This window comes from Lagenorhynchus albirostris, chromosome 16 (assembly GCF_949774975.1).
Source record: "Lagenorhynchus albirostris chromosome 16, mLagAlb1.1, whole genome shotgun sequence".
In the NCBI taxonomy this organism is placed as follows: domain Eukaryota; kingdom Metazoa; phylum Chordata; class Mammalia; order Artiodactyla; family Delphinidae; genus Lagenorhynchus; species Lagenorhynchus albirostris.
The window spans coordinates 74,923,658-74,945,111 of record NC_083110.1 but is presented as its reverse complement, the minus strand read 5'-3'; the positions used below and the strand labels follow the sequence as shown (position 1 = coordinate 74,945,111).

At 39.0% G+C, this 21,454-nt stretch overlaps 1 protein-coding gene across 5 annotated transcripts in view; it reads right to left on the bottom strand.

Annotated features, from left to right (window-relative positions):
* PLEKHA1 (pleckstrin homology domain containing A1) overlaps positions 1-21,454 on the bottom strand; it is a 58,700-nt gene that overhangs the window by 18,711 nt on the left and 18,535 nt on the right. For 4 of the 5 annotated variants that reach the window (XM_060126150.1, XM_060126151.1, XM_060126149.1 and 1 more), the window contains exons 3-5: positions 13,897-13,953; positions 11,607-11,652; positions 5,330-5,427 (exon numbers count right to left, since the gene is read on the bottom strand). In XM_060126150.1, coding sequence (XP_059982133.1) covers positions 5,330-5,427; positions 11,607-11,652; positions 13,897-13,953 — 201 coding nt within the window. The remainder of the gene's footprint in view (positions 1-5,329; positions 5,428-11,606; positions 11,653-13,896; positions 13,954-21,454) is intronic. The other variant, XM_060126153.1, reaches the window with a different exon arrangement.

Below are 21,454 nucleotides of genomic sequence, written 5' to 3'. Positions count from 1 at the left end.
TCTAGTTCCCTGACCAGGGATCAAACCCACGCCCCCTGCATTGGGAGCACAGAGTGTCATCCACTGTGTCACCAGGGAAGTCCCAGGAACATAAGTTTAGATCCTGGCTATTCCACTTTCTAGCTAAGTTCGTGTAACTCTCTTCCACACTTAACCGCTATACTGCATCCCTAGTTTATCAGAGCACTTGACATTGTATTACCTCTCTGTGCTGTTACCTTTCCCTTTCCTCCATTCCTGCCCAAGATTTTGCAACATCCCGAGGACAGGGGATCCTGTCCCTTTAGATGCTTCCCCTAATGACTCTCCCCAGGCTTAGGCCAACCCTCTACCCTCTCTCCATATTTAAACTACAATACCAGTCGTGGGCAGAAACAAAAGAAAGGGGGCTTCCCTCGTGGCGCAGGGCTAAGAATCCGCCTGCCAATGCAGGGGACATGGGTTCGAGCCCTTGTCCGGGAAGATCCCACGTGCTGCAGAGTGACTAAGCCTGTGTGCCACAACTACTGAGCCTACGCGCCTAGAGCCCATGCTCTGCAACAAGAGAAGCCACCACAATGAGAAGCCTGTGCACCGCAACTAAGAGTAGCCCCCACTCACTGCAACTAGAGAAAGCCCATGGGCAGCAATGAAGACACAACGCAACCAAAAATAAAAAACAAATAAATAAAATCTAAAAATAAAAAAAACTTTTTTTAAGTTAAAAAAAAAAGAAAAGAAAGAAGGAAACAAGAAAGGCAGAGAAGAGAAATGAATTCCGGAGGGGAAAGCCTGAATTCTTCTAAGAGTTTTTTTCTAAGAGGTTGCACATTTTGGAGTGCTTTTTAAAGGCAATATGATAATGGACAGAATTTTACTTGACGAGATTTGCAAAAATACTTAAGAATGAAAGGGCTATAAAGTTCACTGCACCCAGAAACAATTTGCTAAGGAAGTCCCAGTGTTTTCTAATGAACAGCATCATGTATTTCAATTATTTTGACAATGTGGCCAAGTTATCCTTAAGAACAGAAAACGGCATTAAAAGAATTTGAAACCAGAGACAGAATTATCTATTCAACTTATGTATTAGCTGAAATGTGCTGTTAAAAGGTGACCCATATAAAAAGTGGCTATTCCCTCTCAAGAAGTTGAGGATTTAATCATACATGAGAATATCCTAAAAAATACCTTTAATATCACCCTAAAAATATACTAAAATTTACATTGGTTTTTCCATTTTTCTTCTAAAAATGACAGTATATTAAAAATCCTTGGGCTTCCCTGGTGGCGCAGTGGTTGAGAGTCCGCCTGCTGATGCAGGGGACATGGGTTCGTGCCCTGGTCCAGGAAGACCCCACATGCCGCGGAGCGGCTAGGCCCGTAAGCCATGGCCGCTGAGCCTGCACGTCCGGAGCCTGTGCTCCGCAATGGGAGAGGTCACAACAGTGAGAGGCCCACGTACCGCAAAAAAAAAAAAAAAAAACTTCCCTATGCTGTTAAACCTACTGCTTCTCATTTGTCCTTATAATAAAATAAAATGCTAAGTATAGCGTAATTCCAATGTTACAGTTCAACAATTAACTTAGAATTGCATTTTTTTTTAAAGTGACCTCCCTAGACAGATGGCAAATGTCAAAGACATTGAACATGCTTGGTTTAATTGCCTATTGCCTTTTTCCCCTCTCCCTTGCTTCCCTATCCTTTATTGTTCTGACTGTTGTTTTGTGAGAGATTTGAATGTATTTTTGGCAAGTATTTGCACATGATCCTAACAGTAGGAAATTCTAATAGTAGAAAAACGAAAAGGTAAAGATGACTAGAGAACAGATGAACAAAATGGAGAATAATGGCAGGGCTTAAAGACTGAAACCTAAGGCATGCAAGAACAAACTCTTGGGTGTTAGGATCTTTCTGAGGGCTCTACCCATGACCTGCAGGCTTTGGGGCACACACTTCTGTTAGGACTAAAGTCCTGTATTCAGCTTATTCTGTCTACTCCCAGTTGTCAATTAAAAAAAAAAAGTTTAGAATTTTGGCCATAATTTAAAAACATTAATTTTTAGATTAAAATCTAATATTGAGGGCTTCCCTGGTGGTGCAGTGGTTAAGAATCCACCTGCCAATGCAGGGGTCACGGGTTCGAGCCCTGGTCCAGGAAGATCCCACATGCCCCGGAGCAATTAAGCCCGTGTGCCACAGCTACTGAGCCTGTGCTCTAGAGCCATGAGCTACAACTACTGAGCCCGCGAGCCACAACTACTGAAGCCAGCGCGCCTAGAGCCCGTGCTCTGCAACAAGAGAAGCCACCGCAATGAGGAGCCCGCGCACCGCAACAAAGAGTAGCCCCCACTCGCCGCAACTAGAGAAAGCCCGCACGCAGCAACAAAGACCCAACACAGCCAAAAATAAATAAATAAAATAAATAAATTTATTAAAAAAAATTTTTTTTTGATTTTCCAAACTCTAGTCAATACTTCCTTCAGGGTTGTTCCTCTACTATTGCTCTTCCTCTCTTTTTTTTAAATAGGGGGAAAATTTTTTAATGGTAGCCACCAACACACACTCAAAAAGACTTCATGAAAGTAAGGAAAGCCATAAACTATGGTGTTGGATGATGGTCCATTAAGACGGCATGGTACTATAATTAATAAGTAGATAAATAACCACCATTCCCTTACCCACTGCCCTCTAATCACCTCTATTCTGAAACCACATACCTCCAAAATCTAATTTTGGATTTCCAAAACTTTTAAGTTTACATATTACATTGTACTCAGCAGACTACTAAATTACATAGGTTCACCAAAACGTCATTTGGAGTGACTCCACAGAAAGGTAAACTGCACATATATTAAAATGTAAACTTGAAATATTCAAAGAAATCTACACGTAAATCACCAGCAATTTCCATAGTAAAGTATGACAAATTAAAGATTCTGCACTGAAATGTGTAAAATGCATATGCAATTAAAACTGGTAAGATTTTTTAAAGAATAAAGTTAAAAATATATCTTATTAAAGCATGGGAAATTCTTTCATTGCTATTCTATGAGTTAATGTGTATCTATATAAAACTGATTTTTAGTAAGTGCTATCAATTCTATACTCACTTTAATATAGTTATAATCACTTTGTTGACTGGCTACGGATTTCTATATCTTAAATATATATTCTCTAAATGTGAATTATAAAAACACAAATATCAACAGATTTATCTTAAAAACTATAAAAATTTCAACATGTAACAGCTGCAAGACCACAAAAGCTATTTAAAAGTCCACATACTTTGAAACATTACCCAATTCCTAATCAGTTTCTCTTGCATTTGAATAAGCTTAAAGTGTCACTTGTATAAGATGGTTTCATACCATTAATAAATTACATATAGCAATTCAAGAATCTCCCAAATGGTAAAAAGCCTGAGACCATTCACTACTTTTTCTCTTAAAGCTCTAAGAAACCAGTGCTGCTTATCATTGCAAATGTAAAAAAAATAGATTAATTCAGTAAAGTTACTACATGTTGTCGTTCTAAAGAAATTTTCCAAATAGGGAATATTTATTTATTAAGAGTCAAAAACAATCAGTTAAAACCTTTTAAGAAAATGAACTTCTGAATCAGTTTAAAATTGCTTTCCTGAAACTGCACAAACCTAAAATAACTGCTGCTCCACGTACAGATCAGATGCAGTGCGCTGGCTGTTTTCTGTCATGTGGTAACAAGCTGTTCTGGTGCAAGATAAAAAATCGACTTAACTCTGAGAACAGCTTTAATTATATTAACTCTTTATTGTGTTGTGATATAAATACGGAATCACTTATTTAAATGGAAACGAACATATGCTGTCAGGGCATATGTTTTTAAAGAGTAAGTCATTTAGGGTCAGTAAATAACCTCATTTTAGTAAAAATACACTTCAATTTACACAAATCTCACACAGGACCTCCTTGCCCACACTTCCCATGCGGGCCTGCTGTGTGTGTTTTCTCCACTAGTGTGTAAAGAGGAGAAAGGGAAGGAGAGGCTTCATCAGGGAACAGTTCCTGCCTACTTGCTCATCAGCAGCAGTAGTAAACTCTCCCCGAAGTTTGTTTTCTGCTTCAGGGTCAAAGAGTAAGGAAGGAGGCTCTTTTTTTCAGGAAGCAGTGAGGTGCTGCACTTCAGGGTTAGGTTCCAGACTCAAGCAGATGGGGTGGCTCATGGCTCCACAACTTACCAGCCATTTAACCCATAGAAGTTACTCAATCCTTCTAAGTCTCACTTTTCCAGATACTTTATGTAGAACCTTTAGTGCAAGGCCTGGCACACTATAAATAATCAAAACATATTGATTTCATCAGAAAACCAAGAAGAGAAGCCCAGGTTGGAAGCAGGAAGCTACAGCACAGGAGGAAAGTGCCCGGGAACTGGAGGGAAAGAAGCGATGCCTGAGACAAACCCCTCAAGGACCACGCGGGCAGGACCCTCTGGTTGCCACAGCTCTTCCGATCAGTCCCTATCCTATCCCCATATGTCATTTCTAAGCCCTTTGTCTGCCTTGTCCCACTCCTATCTTCAACTCCTACCTACCTAACGCCAGTCCCAGTCACGGCTTAGAGGAGAGACGGAATGCCACTCCTGTTCCCTGGGTAGGTGGCAGGAAGTCTCTTTATCTTCCCTGGGGGTAAAAACATATCTTCAAGGTAAAACTCTACATGCATTTTCCCCTAGAAACACTACTGTAAACAGTGGTTAAAATCTACAGTAAGGGACTTCCCTGGTGGTCCAGTGGTAAAGAATCTGCCTTCCAATGCAGGGGACACAGGTTCGATCCCTGGTCGGGGAACTAAGGTCCCACATGACGCGGGTTAACTAAGTCCAAGCGCCACAACTACTGAACTTGCGCGCCTCAACCAGAGAGCCTGCATGCCGCAAACTACAGAGCCCACGTGCTCTGGAACCCTCACGCCACAACTAGAGAGAAGCCCGTGCGCTGCAAGGAAAGATCCCGCATACCTAAACGAAGATCCGGCATGCTGCAACTAAGACCCGAAGCAGCCAAAAATGAATTTTTTAAAAAAGTTAAAAAAAAAAGTATCATAAATAATTTTTTAAAAAAAATCTACAGTAATATAGACCCTTATTAGGTACACAATGGGTTAAAAAGGCATCTATGGGCTGATTTTAGGGGCCAAGTTACCATGTACAAGAAAATTCATTCACATTATAACCTGTCTTTTAAACAAACTTTGAGTAACTCTGGGACAAACTGTTGGTAAGCTGAAGACACTCAGTAAGTATCGTTACAAACTGTAAAGATCACATCCACACATTAAAATTTTTTCACACAAAAAGTACAAATACTTACTGTAATTTTTATAGCTTTGTTCAATACATTTACCCATTCTACTAGGTCCTGCTGATCATTGGCTTGTAGGAAATATTTCCTCATCCCTGCATTCATAACTGTTGAGAGACAAAACAAACTACAACATATGAAATTTTGCACTTGTTACCTCTAAATTTATGTCTGCAGCAGCTGAAAAACCTTGCAAGCTTCAGTATTGTGACTCTCTCGAATCTGACAAAATGTTAGACCATATATGATACTTCTTTTATCACTCAATAACATAGGTAAAACTCTCATTTTTAATGGCCACGTTTTTCAGTGAATGTAAAAATACCACAGTTTATTTAGCCAATCCTCTGTCGATGGACATTTAGGCTATTTCTGATTTTTGAAACTATATAAAATATCCCAATGAAACATATACGTATACTTCTCCACACTTGGGATAGCACTAGCATAGGATAAATTTCTTAACATAGGCTTACTGGGTCAAAGAAAATTCACATTTAACATTTTTATAGATATTAGTAAATTGTCTTCTCCAAAGGCTGAATCCATTTACACTCCTACCAGTAGTGTATCCAAAGGCCTATCTTGTCTAATAGTCCTCACCAGTACCTCTTGTTTTCAGCCCCAAGGCTCTGTGACATTATTTCCTAGACTTCCTTGCCAGCATGGGCCACGTTCTGCCGATGGGAGCTCCTGGCGGGAGCCTGGAAGGTGGGAGGGAGGTGGCGGAGGGGACTCCCATGCAGAGTCCTGCTCTTGCTGGTCTCCCTCCAGCAGCAGCCAACACACAACGGCCACTGCTCCAGGCTCTTCTGCTGCTCCCTCCCTCCATCAGCCTTGCAGTCCCCTCAGAGAGTCCTAGGTTCTGGTAAGACCATCTCCTCCCTTTCCTCTCTCCAGCCCTGGGGATGGTAGCTGCAGGTTCTAATTTGTGGGTTACTGCAGCATTTCCCTTTGTGCTCCTTCAGCCTTTCAACATCTGGTTATCCAATTCCCTGTAACAAATGCCCTGGGTTTGAAATGCCAAGTGTGGTGTGTTTTCCTGACTCTCTGTCAACCTAACTGGTGAAAAATTATACCTTGTTTAAATATGAATTTCTTTGATTACTGAGACAAATTAGCTTTATATGTTTATTGGCCACCCGCATCTGTTTTGTGAGCTGTTTATTTTCTTTACCCATATTTCTACCGAGTTGTTGATTTATTTTTTACTGATTTATAAGCACTTTTGTATTAATCCTTTGTTTTATCTCAAGTACTTTTCCCCGTCTATCATTTGTCTTTTCACTTAGTTCATGGTATGTCTGATCAATCAGAACCAGTCCATCCATCTTCTTCTTTTCCTTTAATGATTATGATTCTAGCTTTCACATCATATTAAGAAAGTCTCTCCAACTCAAGATTATAAAAATAAACAGCTTTATTTTTCCAGCACTTATGCATTTTCTTTATGTTTATAATCTTAATACATTTGGAACTTTTTATGCAATTTAATTTACATATACCCCTTTAGTGACTACCGACTTCTATAAAGCAAAGCACATCTGCATACAGTTGTTGACAAACTACTAGTCAATGTTCAAATTAAAGCTTATTAATTATACATCACACGATTTATTTTTAAAAACAAACATTATTCTAGGAGATAAGGCATCTGAATAGCTACAGTGCTGCAATTTTTTTTTTTTTGTAAATATACAAATAACTTCCAAAAGTCTCCATCAAAATTTTAAATGGTACACTAACAGTTGAATATGACTAAGGGAAGCGGGTAATGAAAACCCTCAAGGGAAAAAAGCTTATTTCTCAAATACACAAGATTATGAAATTGAGACTGAGACCAAGACACTAAACAAGAGCTTCCTTGTATTGATATGAGAGTCTTATCTTGTGAAGTGCTATAAAACAATTAGTTTGGACCTAAAGAAATTTAACACACTATAAATCTGTTCTTTTATACCTTACTAGAGATTGGAGAAATTATAAATGCCATAAATATAAATTAAGATAAATTAGTAACTCACTAGGCTATTATATATGTCAATATATAGCTTCTGTTTTTAATTTCTAACAATCAGTAAAGCATCCTTTCATAATCTTTTTCCAGCTCCGGCTAAAGTTGAGCTCTCCTCATAACAGCTATTTTCCTCCTCAATGTTGTTTTGGGCAGCTACCTAAAACATCTCAAGAGTTTAAAAATCTAAGCTCTTGGTAATACACTACACCTGCTATAAAGCTCTTAATACACATATTTTTGAATAAATAACATTTATATAAGGATCTCTTTGAAGGGAAAGAAGAGAGGCAAATACACCTCTAAAAAGACTCTCAGCACACTTTGCAGTCTGAATAAAAAATCATGTGCTTTAAGCATTATTTAATGGCAGGAAGAGGCACAGCGATACGACAGGAGGGAGAATCAGAGCCTGGAGCTGGCAGACCTGACTAGCTCATGCACTTACTAGCAATACCATCTTATGAAATGTATTTAATCTCTGACTCTTGTTTTCCTCATCTATGAAGTGGAATGCCACCCATCCCTGCCTTGGGGGGTGGAGGTGATCTGTGTAAAGAAACTAGCACAGTGCCTGGGATAGAACAGATATTCTTGTTCACCATCTTCATCACCTTCATCATCATCATCATCACCATCATCATCACTTGGAGGTTTCCAAGTAAAGAAGTATTGTGGAAAATGTAAAGCAAATTACTAAAAACTTATATTAGCAATGCTGGGGGAACAGTGGACAGGGAAAGGAAGGAAAAAACTTTTAATAATAATAATAATAATAAACTGTATGAAACCTGTAACTTCCCATGCTTTTAAAGCAAGGGTTTCATTGTATATAATGAATGCATAGCAGAGGCTTGTGTGCTTACTATCTTTTCACTTAAGTACTCCCTTATTTCATTTCAAGTCTTTACCATCAAAGTGAATGTACCAAATGGATAAAACCTGAAGCATAAACATTAGCTTGACTCCAAACAAAAATCATTTCACACCCCAGGATCAACTGGTTACGGCTCAAACGGTTATGAGACATTTTATTATACTTCTTTGCCAATTTTCTCCCGTTTTCTCTATCTCTACTCTTTCTCTAGCCTTTCCTTCTCTATTAGTCAGACGTTGGCTTTCTTAATGGAAACTCTAACTTAATTTTCTTATTTCTCTCCTACTATCTATCTTTGTTTTATTTTTAGCTTTCTTTGACTTCTTCTTTGGAGTTTTGCATTGTCTCATGTTCTTTTTCCTATGTGACAGTTCTTTCTTCTCAAATGTCATGCAATCCTGGACTGGCCAAGACCAGGATTGCATTTTGGTACCATATTTAAAAACAAGGTAACAAAAAACAGATTGGAAGCTCTCTTGAATATATGTAGGGTTTCTGACTGGTGGGCTTTGCTGTACAGCAATCTCCTCTGGTAGAAATGCCCAGCTGTCAGTACCTATGGCTCTCTTCTCTGGGGTGTTCAGATTCTTGCCCCACCTCCACCTGGCTGCCTGGTGCTCTGGGCCTGGACACGGGAAACAGTTGCATTCAGCGTGCAGAAGTTTTCATTTAATCCTCCCATTTTCTGTTTCATGCCTCATCCCCCCACTTCTCTGAGACTACTGTCCCCACGCACACAGCCTCACTGATTCTATTTCTGGAGATACTACGCATGCCATTCCTCGCTGGGATGGGGGAAGGGTGGCTGCCTGCTGGAGCCAGATGGAGGTAGGGACTAGAGGTTGTTTCTACGTAGACATGCAAACAAAGTCCCTGTGTTGGGTCCCTCCTCCCTGTTGCCTCCCCAGACCAAAGCCAACACCTAGTCTATCCAGAGCTGGCGTGGGGGCAGGACATGGAAATAGCTACCTTCCACTGGTCTCTTCTACTCTGTCAAGTCATTTATTCCTCCTCCATCCACTTTCCATCTTTATACACTGTGGATTACAGAAATCTGCTAGTTTCAGCAAAGATGGTTTGGATGTTTCTTGTTCTCACTGTTTGGGGGCAATCTGAGAGGAAACAGGGAAGGAAAGTCTTTATGTTGCCATTTTGAATGGAAGCTGTAGTTCCATTTTAGAAGCCAGTGCCTCTCTCTGAAGGCAAACATTTTATGAATCTTTACTCCCTCTAATAGTAAAGGACCAATAAACTGTTGGCAGACCAATAAATAACTGTTAATCTCTGATTTCAACTAAAATCACTCATTCTAAATACCCCAGTAACTGAATAGCAAATCTTTTACTGTATATTGCTAGCCCTTCAAACTGTATGTTTGAGATTTTACATTAAAGACCTGTCAGGAGTATGCACATGATACACTCTAAAATATAAAGTTCTCTATCACTTGACTTGCCCCCAGTAGGCTTCCATTCAACAAGGTTCTGAGGCATTTTCCTATTTGGCAACCAAAAATTATAAATTTGTAATAAATACATGACTTTTTATTAGTTTCTTAGTGGCAATAAAAGCATTATAGAGGATTCTCTGAACAGCTATACTACATCTTGCTCATATCACACTTCCTTACTGGATATATATGATTGCCATCAGATGCTATCCCTAACATACTGCCTACAGAAGAAACCGGCTCTTTTCAAGCAAAAGAAAACAAAGAAATTTAACATCAATTCTACCCCAAGAAGTATCTTTTTTACTTAATGTAAAATAGTCCCTATTGATGTCAGCTGGAAACTGACATCAATAATTTCATCATTAATGTCCACTAACATACGCTCTAACAGCATATCGATCCTCCCAGCTTCAAGTACACCCACTATTTTAACAGATTCTAAAGTTTTCCATTCTTGATCTTCAAGCTCCATCCAGTCCTCAATTACTGTCACCAGAATATTTCCATTTGGATGTTTCCCCACCATTCAAACTCCTTACCGAACATTTCACCCTATCTAATCTGCTCTCCTGGATCCCTCATTTCTTTCCTTGAAGCAAACCTACTGGACACCTCTCTCTTCCCTTCAACTCCCACATATCCAGTCACCGAGTCCTTGTGCTTTTCCTTTTGATGTTCTTCATACCTCCTCTTTCCCCCTAATTCAGGCTCTATGTTAGGAACAGCAGTTCAAAAGCCACTTAACTAATGTACTTGCATCAAGCTCTCCGATCCATAAAAAAAAAAAAAAAACTTCCTTCACCCTATATCTACTTTCTAGATGCTCTCTAATTTCTCTTCTCTCGTTTTCCAGAAAATAAAAGAAACAAACAAAAAAAAATCGCTTGTTGGGCTTCCCTCGTGGCGCAGTGGTTGAGAGTCCGCCTGCCAATGCAGGGGACACGGGTTCGTGCCCCGGTACGGGAAGATCCCACATGCCGCGGAGCGGCTGGGCCCGTGAGCCATGGCCGCTAAGCCTGCGCGTCCGGAGCCTGTACTCCGCAACGGGAGAGGCCACAGCAGTGAGAGGCCTGCGTACTGCAAAAAAAAAAAAAAAAAAAAAAAAAAAATCGCTTGTCAACACGTTACACCCTGACTCCTCTCTTTCTACTTTTCAGTCTCTCACCATTCTCTCCAGCTTTACTGAGTGTTCAGTTCTCTGCTCACACCTTGTTCTTCTCCCCTGCACGCCTCTGTCCTCCCAGCTTTTCTCCCCAGTGATAAAGGATGATCAGGTTAGTCTCATCCAGTGTGGCTCCCTTCACTCCCAAGATCTCCAAAAAGGATCTGAAGCTCTTCCTTGAATAGACTGTACATTGCTTTATCTACCGCCTGTGATAAATGTAACGATAACTCCCTGGTACTGTATCTGTCTGTGAGACAGCCAGCCCGTGAGATTCTTAAGGGCAGCAATTGCTTCTTATTACTCTCATAGCCCCATGGCAAGCACAGTGCATATACCAGACATTCATTAAATGTTCACTGAGCACTTAATCAAATACCCTCAACTACCCTTGCTCCCAAACTGTAAACTTCTCATTACCCATAAGCTGCAAACTAAATCCTTTCTGTTATTTAAGTATTGAATATCAAATAATATCGGGTAGAGCGTTTAAAATTAATCTCACTGGACGTGATCACTATAAATGTCTAGATAATGATTACACATGGGCTGAGTGGGAGGAGGCTGTGACTGGGATGGGACACAGGAAAGAGGCTTCAGGGGTTGGGGAGCAGTTTTATTTCTTCACCAGATGATAGTTTCAAGGGAATTTGCCTTAGAATAATTCATTACCCTATAGGATTGTGTTGTGTGGTTTTCTGTGACTGTTTTTTCTTACAATATGATGAAATTATATTAGTCTAACTTAAAATAACTAACGTATAAAATATGGCTACTCACCAAAACAGAACTCAGCCTTTGGCCTTAGCTTAGTTGCATCGCTAACCTAACAAGAAAGAGAGATGAATCACTCACTTCTTCATGTGCTACTATAACCAATCTTAAACACTATGTGAATTCCACATGTATGATTTCCCAGTAATCATACACATTTAGCACACAGATCTAAAATTAAACTTTAAGGCAACTGAAAAAGAACTGTAAATTAAATTTAGAATATGGGTCCCAACTTTAAGATGTTTAAAACAAATGATACTTCCATGCTCTCTTTGAACAAAATTGTTTTTTCTTCAAAGGAAGTGCAAAGAAATTGAAAATAAACCATTAAGTTTTATGTCACACATACACATATTTTTGGTTTAATGTAGTTTTCAAAATACCCTCAATGAATACTCCACAGAAACTATGAATTCTTGCCAAATTGCATATTTCTAAATTAGCTGTGAACTGCATGAGGAAATGGTGGTGGGTAAGGGGGAGATTGTATATTTAATAAAGTCCAAAAATCCAGAAGGCATTAACCTGCAATGAGGAAATCAAAATGGCACTGGATTCCCACTTGTACATTAAAATACCCTAGGATAATAATGGGCCCCTCCTTTACTAAAAGCAGCACATGGTCCCGTTTAGAAGGTGAAGCAACTAGTTGCACCTGGTTGCTGCTAGCCCTTTAAATAAAGTAGCTCACATGGAAGCCCATTCATGACTGTTGCCATGCTGTTGCCCAGTGTTAGAACTTACAACTGTAGCATCTGTTCTGTACCTTCAGAAGGAATTCTAAGTCTGGGGTTCCTGACTGATCTCAACTACAAATTGAGCAGTGAGTCACAATGAAATTTGTTCCAGGAATTAATTCTGGGGAAAAAGTGGCATGTCTAAAGTAGAGTACAAGGTGTACAATTCAAACTTCAGTAAGCTGTGGGACAGAGATGAAACCTAACAGAACTACACAGGGAAGGTTATATTTTAAAAAGGAAGCAATGGAGGAGGGGAATGCAGCTGGCCAGTCAGTCTGCCTTCTTTGCTGAGTTAATACCTTAATTTTTAAAAAGACCAGGCAACAAGCAATTGAAAAGATACAGGCACATGGGCCATTTCTACCTCAAATGCCTATTCCAAGAAAACAGGCCTTTCCACATCACTTCATTAAGAGTCAAAGGTCCCTGGCAGCATATTTACATTGTAGTATACCTTTACTGTAGGCAATCAAGTAAAGGGGAGGTGGGGGCCGGAATTATCTACAATTTATTCTACAATGTAATTCTACACTTGCTTCCTAATGATAGTCTCTATAGAATTTAAGCCGTAAGATACCCTGAAGTATTACTAAATGTCTTAAATTTATAGGAACACTTGAGATATACTTCAACAATATTTGTCTTTTGCAAATTTACATAATATGGCTTTAACATAAAATGGTTCCCTTTAAATATGTAATTTTTTTGGTCAATGAGAATGAATAGCTCTATTATGATGCTGATAACAGCTTTTTTTAATCAAAATATCTTTCTTTTAAATAGAGGCACACTTGTAAATTGTTCTTCTGTTGAAGACCTTTGCTAACAAATCTCAGTGTATGCATAATAGTATGTATATGCATATTAATCATACTGAGTTGCTATTTTTCATATCTCATCTTAAGTCATCATCAAGCTTATTACTTTGTGTAAAACAAAACTAGTTCCTCAGCATCTCTCTATCTCAGTTCCCAAAACACTAAGAAAAGACAATAAGAGGGAAAAAACTACCTAATACCAAATCTAAATTTCTGAAAAGAAAAGAAAAACAGTATTGCAAAAATTCCAGAAAAATCAACAAACAAGAAAACAAGTTAGTAGAGACAAAGTCAAATGAGGGAAAAAAACCCATCTTTTATCATGAAGATGGTTCATATTTTCCTCAAAGTAAAACATAAAGGAACAAACAAAGGTAATGAGATTAAAAATTACAGTTTAAATAAATAAATACAGACTTAGAAAAATCTTCTCCAGATTTCCCAAAGACAGAACCTAATTGTTAACAGATGAATCTCCCCTTCTGACGTTCATATACCTGATCATAAAAGTTAATGTTAACTTTTCAATTTGCCACATCCTGTAATTTAACTCCATATTCTTTCTAATTTTATCAAAGAACTTCCTAAACATAGTAATCAGGTACTGTTTTCAATGTAATATGAACCAGAACATCATCTTAAATGGCAAAGCGAGGAAATGGCTCCTTTTATTCACACTCTCATTCTAAGGGATTTTAATTCATGCATGAATGTAAGACAATACAGAGAGACTACCTTTGAAATGTAGGTAAGTTTAATGGCTCCAACACGTGATGATCCAGAAGGCAGGTTCTATAAACAGATTATTAATATATAATTATTATCCAACATTACAAATTTATTTCATATAAAATGTTCTACACACACCAAAAAAGTTAAGAAATCAGATTTTTTTAAATGTCACACTTTACAAATTAACATTCCAGTTCAAGTATTTACTAAGTCTGAAATCATGTGGACAACATGGATAACAAAACTGAACTCTAGTCTGTTCCACCACAACGCATTTTATAACTAAAAGGCTATTTTGTTAGCACTGTATCTAAACTTTTCTTTTTCATAAACAAGGTCAGATTTTACTCCAGAAAGCAATGGGGAAAAATATTTAGACATAAAACAAACACAAATGTAAGAAATTTCAAAAGAGTATACATGTAACTTTGTTTTATTAAAATTTTTAAATCAAATATATCTCTTGAAAAAGACTGAATTTTCCCTCATTTAAATTATATTAGTATTTATTACACCATAACTAATCTACATTTATACCATTTTTCCCAAAAATTATTGATACTTTTAAAACCATATTCAGGGAATGTATATATTGGCACTTTCATAAAAAAATATTTTTATTCTTCCCTTAACAAGTTTAAGATGTAGTTTGTGTCTTAAAAGAGCTAAGGGTAAATTAAGAAGAAGGAGAATCATTTCATGCTGAGGCTATCAGGAAAGACTCAGTGAAAGAATGAAGGGCTTTTAAGCTGTACTTTATTAAAGAAAAATTCTGAAACACAAAAAGCAGGAGAGAGAATATTCCAGGCAGAGAAAACAGATGAGCTACAGCAAGCAGATGAGGATGTCCAGAAGCTCTCTACTGAAATGGGAAAAAGGCTGTGTTGGGCCATAATATAGAGTCATATAGGGCTGAAGAAAGAAACAGCAGTTTAGGAACTTGAACTAAGAACCTAATTATACAGGACCTAAATAAGAAACAAACTAGCAAGGAATTTATACTGTTAAGAATTTGAAAACATTAAAGAAGGCTTTGTGAGCAGTTCTGTAATCAAACTGTGTTTTAATTAATATATCTTATAACAAACTGGATGGATTATATAAAGGGGGAAGATGGAGGTGGGAAAATCAGATAAAAGAATCTGGAAAAAAGTAATAAATATAAACGCAAAGACTGACAGATTTCAAAAGTAAAACAATCTTGATTTTGAATGTTTCCTCCACTGTAGATTAAGAATCAACCTTTTGGGACCTTCAAGATGGCAGAGGAGTAAGACATGGAGATCACCTTCCTCCCCACAAATACATCAAAAATACATCTACAGGTGGAACAACTCCTACAGAACACCAACTGAATGCTAGCAGAAGACCTCAGACTTGCCAAAACGCAAGAAACTCCCCATGTACCTGGGAAGGGTAAAAGAAAAAAGAAAAAACAGAGACAAAAGAATAGGGATGGGACCTGCACCTCTGGGAGGGAGCTGTGAAGGAGGAAAAGTTTCCACACACTAGGAAGCCCCTTCACTGGAAGAGATGGGGGTGGGAGGGGGGTGGGCAGGGGGGAAGCTTCAGAGTCACGGAGGAGAGCACAGCAACAGGGGTGCAGAGGGCAAAGCGGAAAGATTCCCGCACAGAGAGGATCGGTGCCAACCAGCACTCACCAGCCAGAGAGGCTTGTGTGCTCACCTGCCAGGGCAGGTCAGGGCTGGGAGCTGAGGCTCGGGCTTTGGAGGTCAGATCCCAGAGACAGGACTGGGGCTGGCTGCGTGAACACAGCCTGAAGGGGGCTAGTGTGCCACAGCTAGCCAGGAGGGAGTCCGGGAAAAAGTCTGTACCTGCCTAAGAGGCAAGAGACCATTGTTTCAGGGTGTGTGAGGAGAGGGGAATCCTTCCCTGTCTGCCCACAGAAGGCAGAGCACTGCCTTAACGAGCTCCAGAGACAGGCGCGAGCCACAGCTATCAGCTCAGACCCCAGAGATGGGCGTGAAACACTAATGCTGCTGCTGCAGCCCCAGGAACCCTGTGTGCAAGCACAGGTCACTATCCACACCCGCGCTCAGGAGCCTTTGCAGCCCGCCACTGCCAGGGGTCCCACGATCCAGGGACAACTTCCCTGGGAGAACACACAGCACGCCTCAGGCTGTTGCAGTGTCACACCAGCCTCTGCCGCTGCAGGTTCCTCCCATGTTCCAACTCTAACTACCATACCCCTCCCACCCCCTAGCTTGAATGAGCCAGAGCGCCCTAATCAGCTGCTGCTTTAACCCCGTCCTGTCTGGGTAGGAACAGAAGGCTGAGGGCAACCTACACGCAGAGGTGAGGACAAAACCAAAGCTGAACCCCAGGAGCTGTGCGAAGAACGAAGAGAAAGGGAAATCTCTCCCAGCAGCCTCAGGAGCAGCGGATTAAATCCCCACAATCAACCTGAGGTACCCTGCATCTGTGGAATACCTGAATAGACAACAAATCAAGCCAAAATTGAGGCGGTGGACTTTAGAAGCAACTGTAGACTTGGGGTTTGCTGTCTACGACTGACTTGTTTCTGATTTTTACGTTTATCTTAGTATAGTTTTTAGTGCTTGTTATCATTGGTGGATTTGTTTACTGGTTTGGTTGCTCTCTTTTTTTTATTACTTTTTTATTTTAATAATTTTTTTAAATTTTAATTATTTTATTCATTTATTTACTTACTTTTTTCCCCTCCCTTTTCTTCTGAGCCATGTGGCTGACAGACTCTTGGTGCTCTGGTCTGGTGTCAGGCCTGAGCCTCTGAGGCGGGAGAGCCAAGTTCAGGACATTGGACCACCAGAGACCTCCCGGCCCCATGTAATATCAATCAGCGAGAGCTCTCCCAGAGATCTCCATCTCAACACTAAAACCCAGCTCCACCCAACAGCCAGCAAGCTCCAGTGTTGGACGCCCCATGCCAAACAACCAGCAAGACAGGAATACAACCCACTTATTAGCAGAGAGGCTGCCTAAAATGATACTAAGTTCACAGACACCCCAAAACACACCATTGGACGTAGCCCTGCCCACCAGAAAGTCAAGATCCAGCCCCACCCACCAGAACATAGGCACCAGTCCCCTCCACCAGGAAGCCTACACAACCCTGAACCAACCTTACCCACTGGGGGCAGACGCTAAAAACAACGGGAACTATGAACCTGCAGGCTGCAAAAAGGAGACCCTAAGCACAGCAAGTTAAGCAAAATGAGAAGACAGAGAAATACGCAGCAGATGAAGGAGCAAGATAAAAACCCACCAGACCAAACAAAGGAAGAGGAAATAGGCAGTCTACCTGAAAAAGAATTCAGAGTAATGATAGTGAAGATGATCCAAATTCTTGGAAATAGAATGGAGAAAATATAAGAAACGTTTACCAAGGACCTAGAAGAACTAAAGAGCAAACAAACAATGATGAACGACACAATAAATGAAATTAAAAATTCTCTAGAAGGAATCAATAGCAGAATAACTGAGGCAGAAGAACAGATAAGTGACCTGGAAGATAAGATAGTGGAAATAACTACAGCAGAGCAGAATAAAAAAAAAGAATGAAAAAACTGAGGACAATCTCAGAGACCTCTGGAACAACATTAAACGCACCAACATTTGAATTATAGGGGTCCCAGAAGAAGAGAAAAAGAAACGGACTGAGAAAATATTTGAAGACATTATAGTTGAAAACTTCCTTAACATGGGAAAGGAAACAGTCAATGAAGTCCAGGAAGCACAGAGAGTCCCATACAGGATAAATCCAAGGAGAAACACACCAAGACACATATTAATCAAACTATCAAAAATTAAATACAAAGAAAAAATATTAAAAGCAGCAAGGAAAAAGCAACAAATAACATACAAGGGAATCCCCATAAGGTTAACAGCTGATCTTTCAGCAGAAACTCTGCAAGCCAGAAAGGAGTGGCAGGATGTATTTAAAGCGATGAAAGGGAAAAAGCTACAACCAAGATTACTCTACCCAGCAAGGACCTCATTCAGATTCGATGGAGAAATTAAAACATTTACAGACAAGCAAAAGTTAAGAGAATTCAGCACCACCAAACCAGCTTTACAACAAATGCTAAAGGAACTTCTCTAGGCAGGAAACACAAGAGAAGGTAAACACCTACAAAAACAAACCCAAAACAATTGAGAAAATGGTAATAGGAACATACATATCGATAATTACCTTAAATGTAAATGGATTAAATGCTCCAACCAAAAGACACAGACTGGCTGAATGGATACAAAAACAAGACCTGTATATATGCTGTCTACAAGAGACCCACTTCAGACCTAGGGACACATACAGACTGAAAGTGAAGGGATGGAAAAAGGTATTCCATGCAAATGGAAATCAAAAGAAAGCTGGAGTAGCAATTCTCATATCAGATAAAATAGACTTTAAAATAAAGACTATTACAAGAGACAAAGAAGGACACTACATAATGATCAAGGGATCAATCCAAGAAGAAGATATAACAACTGTAAATGTTTATGCACCCAACATAAGAGCACCTCCATACATAAGGCAAATGCTAACAGCCATAAAAGGGGAAATCGACAGTAACACAAGGGTAGGGGACTTTAATACCGCACTTTCACCAATGGACAGATCATCCAAAATGAAAATAAATAAGGAAACACAAGCTTTAAATGACATATTAGACAAGATGGGACTTAACTGATATTTATAGGACATTCCATCCAAAAAAAAACAGAACACACTTTCTTCTCAAGTGCACACGAAACATTCTCCAGGATAGATCACATCTTGGGTCACAAATCAAGCCTTGGTAAATTTAAGAAAATTGAAATTGTATCTTTTCTGACCACAACGCTATGAGACTAGATATCAATCACAGGGAAAAAACTGTAAAAAATACAAACACATGGAGACTAAACAATACACTACTAAATAACCAAGAGATCATGGAAGAAATCAAAGAGGAAATCAAAAAATACCTAGAAACAAATGACAATGAAAACACGACGACCCAAAACCTATGGGATGCAGCAAAAGCGGTTCTAAGAGGGAAGTTTACAGCAATACAATCCTACCTCAAGAAAAAAGAAACATCTCAAATAAACTACCTAACCTTACACCTAAAGCAATTAGAGAAAGAAGAACAAAAAAACCCTAAAGGTAGCAGAAGGAAAGAAATCATAAAGATCAGGTCAGAAATAAATGAAAAATATGAAGGAAACAATAGCAAGGATCAATAAAACTAAAAGCCGGTTCTTTGAGAAGATAAACAGAATTGAAACCAGTAGCCAGACTCATCAAGAAAAAAAGAGAGAAGACTCAAATCAACAGAATTAGAAAAGAAAAAGGAGAAGTAACAACTGACGCTGCAGAAATACAAAGGATCATGAGAGATTACTACAAACAACTATATGCCCATAAAGCAGACAACCTAGAAGAAATGGACAAATTCTTAGAAAAGCACAAGCTTCTGAAACTGAACCAGGAAGAAATAGAAAATATAAACAGACCAGTCACAAGCACTGAAATTGAAACTGTGATTAAAAATCTTCTAACAAACAAAAAGCCCAGGACCAAATGGCTTCACAGGCGAATTCTAGCAAACATTTAGAGCACAGCTAACACCTATCCTTCTCAAACTCTTCCAAAATACAGCAGAGAGAAGAACACTCCCAAACTCACTCTATGAGGCCACCATCACCCTGATACTAAAACCAAAGATGTCACAAAAAAAGAAAACTACAGACCAATATCACTGATGAACATGGATGCAAAAATCCTCAACAAAATACTAGAAAACAGAATCCAACAGCACATTAAAAGGATCATACACCATGATCAAGTGGGGTTTATCCCAGGAATGCAAGGACTCTTCAATACATGCAAATCAATCAATGTCATAAACCATATTAACAAATTGAAGAAGAAAAACCATATGATCATCTCAATAGATGCAGAGAAAGCTTTCGACAAAATTCAACACCCATTTATGATAAAAACTCTCCAGAAAGTAGGCACAGAGGGAACTTATCTCAACATAATAAAGGCCATATATGACAAACCCACAGCCAATGTCATTCTCAATGGTGAAAAACTGAAACCATTTCCTCTAAAATCAGGAACAAGACAAGGATGCCCACCCTCACCACTATTATTCAACACAGTTTTGGAAGTTTTAGCCACAGCAATCAGAAAAGAAAAATAAATAAAAGGAATACAAATTGGAAAAGAAGAAGTAAAAGTGTCACTGTTTGCAGATGACGTGATACTATACATAGAGTATCCTAAAGATGCTACCAGAAAACTACTAGAGCTAATCAATGAACTTGGTAAAGTAGCAGGACACAAAATTAATGCACAGAAATCTCTTGCATTCCTATACACGAATGATGAAAAATCTGAAAGAGAAATTAAGGAAACACTCCCATTTACCACTGCAACAAAAAAAGAAAATACCTAGGAATAAACCTACCTAAGGAGACAAAAGACCTGTATGCAGAAAACTATAAGAAACTGATGAAAGAAATTAAAGATGATACAAACAGATGGAGAGATATACCAAGTTCTTGGACTGGAAGAATCAACACTGTGAAAATGACTATACTACCCAAAGCAATCTACAGATTCAATGCAATCCCTATCAAACTACCAATGACATTTTTCACAGAACTAGAACAAAAAATCTTAAAATTTGTATGGAAACACAAAAGACCCCGAATAGCCAAAGCAATCTTGAGAAAGAAAAATGGAGCTGGAGGAATCAGGCTCCCTGACTTCAGACTATACTACAAAGCTACAGTAATCAAGACAGTATGGTACTGGCACAAAAACAGAAATATAGATCAATGGAACAGGATAGAAAGCCCAGAGATAAACCCACACACATATGGTCACCTTGTCTTTGATAAAGGAGGCAAGAGTATACAATGGAGAAAAGACAGCCTCTTCAATAAGTGGTGCTGGGAAAACTAGACAGTTACATGTAAAAGAATGAAATTAGAACACTCCCTAACACCATACACAAAAAAACTCAAAATGGATTAAAGACCTAAATTTAAGGCCAGACACTATAAAACTCTTAGAGGGTAACATAGGCAGAACACTCTATGACATAAATCACAGCAAGATCCTTTTTGACCCAGCTCCTAGAGAAATGGAAATAAAAACAAAAATAAACAAATGGGACCTAATGAAACTTAAAAGCTTTTGCACAGCAAAGGAAACCATAAACAAGATGAAAAGACAACCCTCAGAATGGGAGAAAATATTTGCAAATGAAGCAAATGACAAAGGATTAATCTCCAAAATATACAAGCAGCACATGCAGCTGAATATCAAGAAAAACAAACAACCCAATCCAAAAATGGGCAGAAGACCTAAATAGACATTTCTACAAAGAAGATATGCAGATTGCCAACAAACACATGAAAGGACGCTCAACATCACTAATCATTAGAGAAATGCAAATCAAAACTACAATGAGGTATCACCTCACACCGGCAGAATGGCCATTATCAAAAAATCTACAAACAATAAGTGCGGGAGAAGGTGTGGAGAAAAGGGAACCCTCCT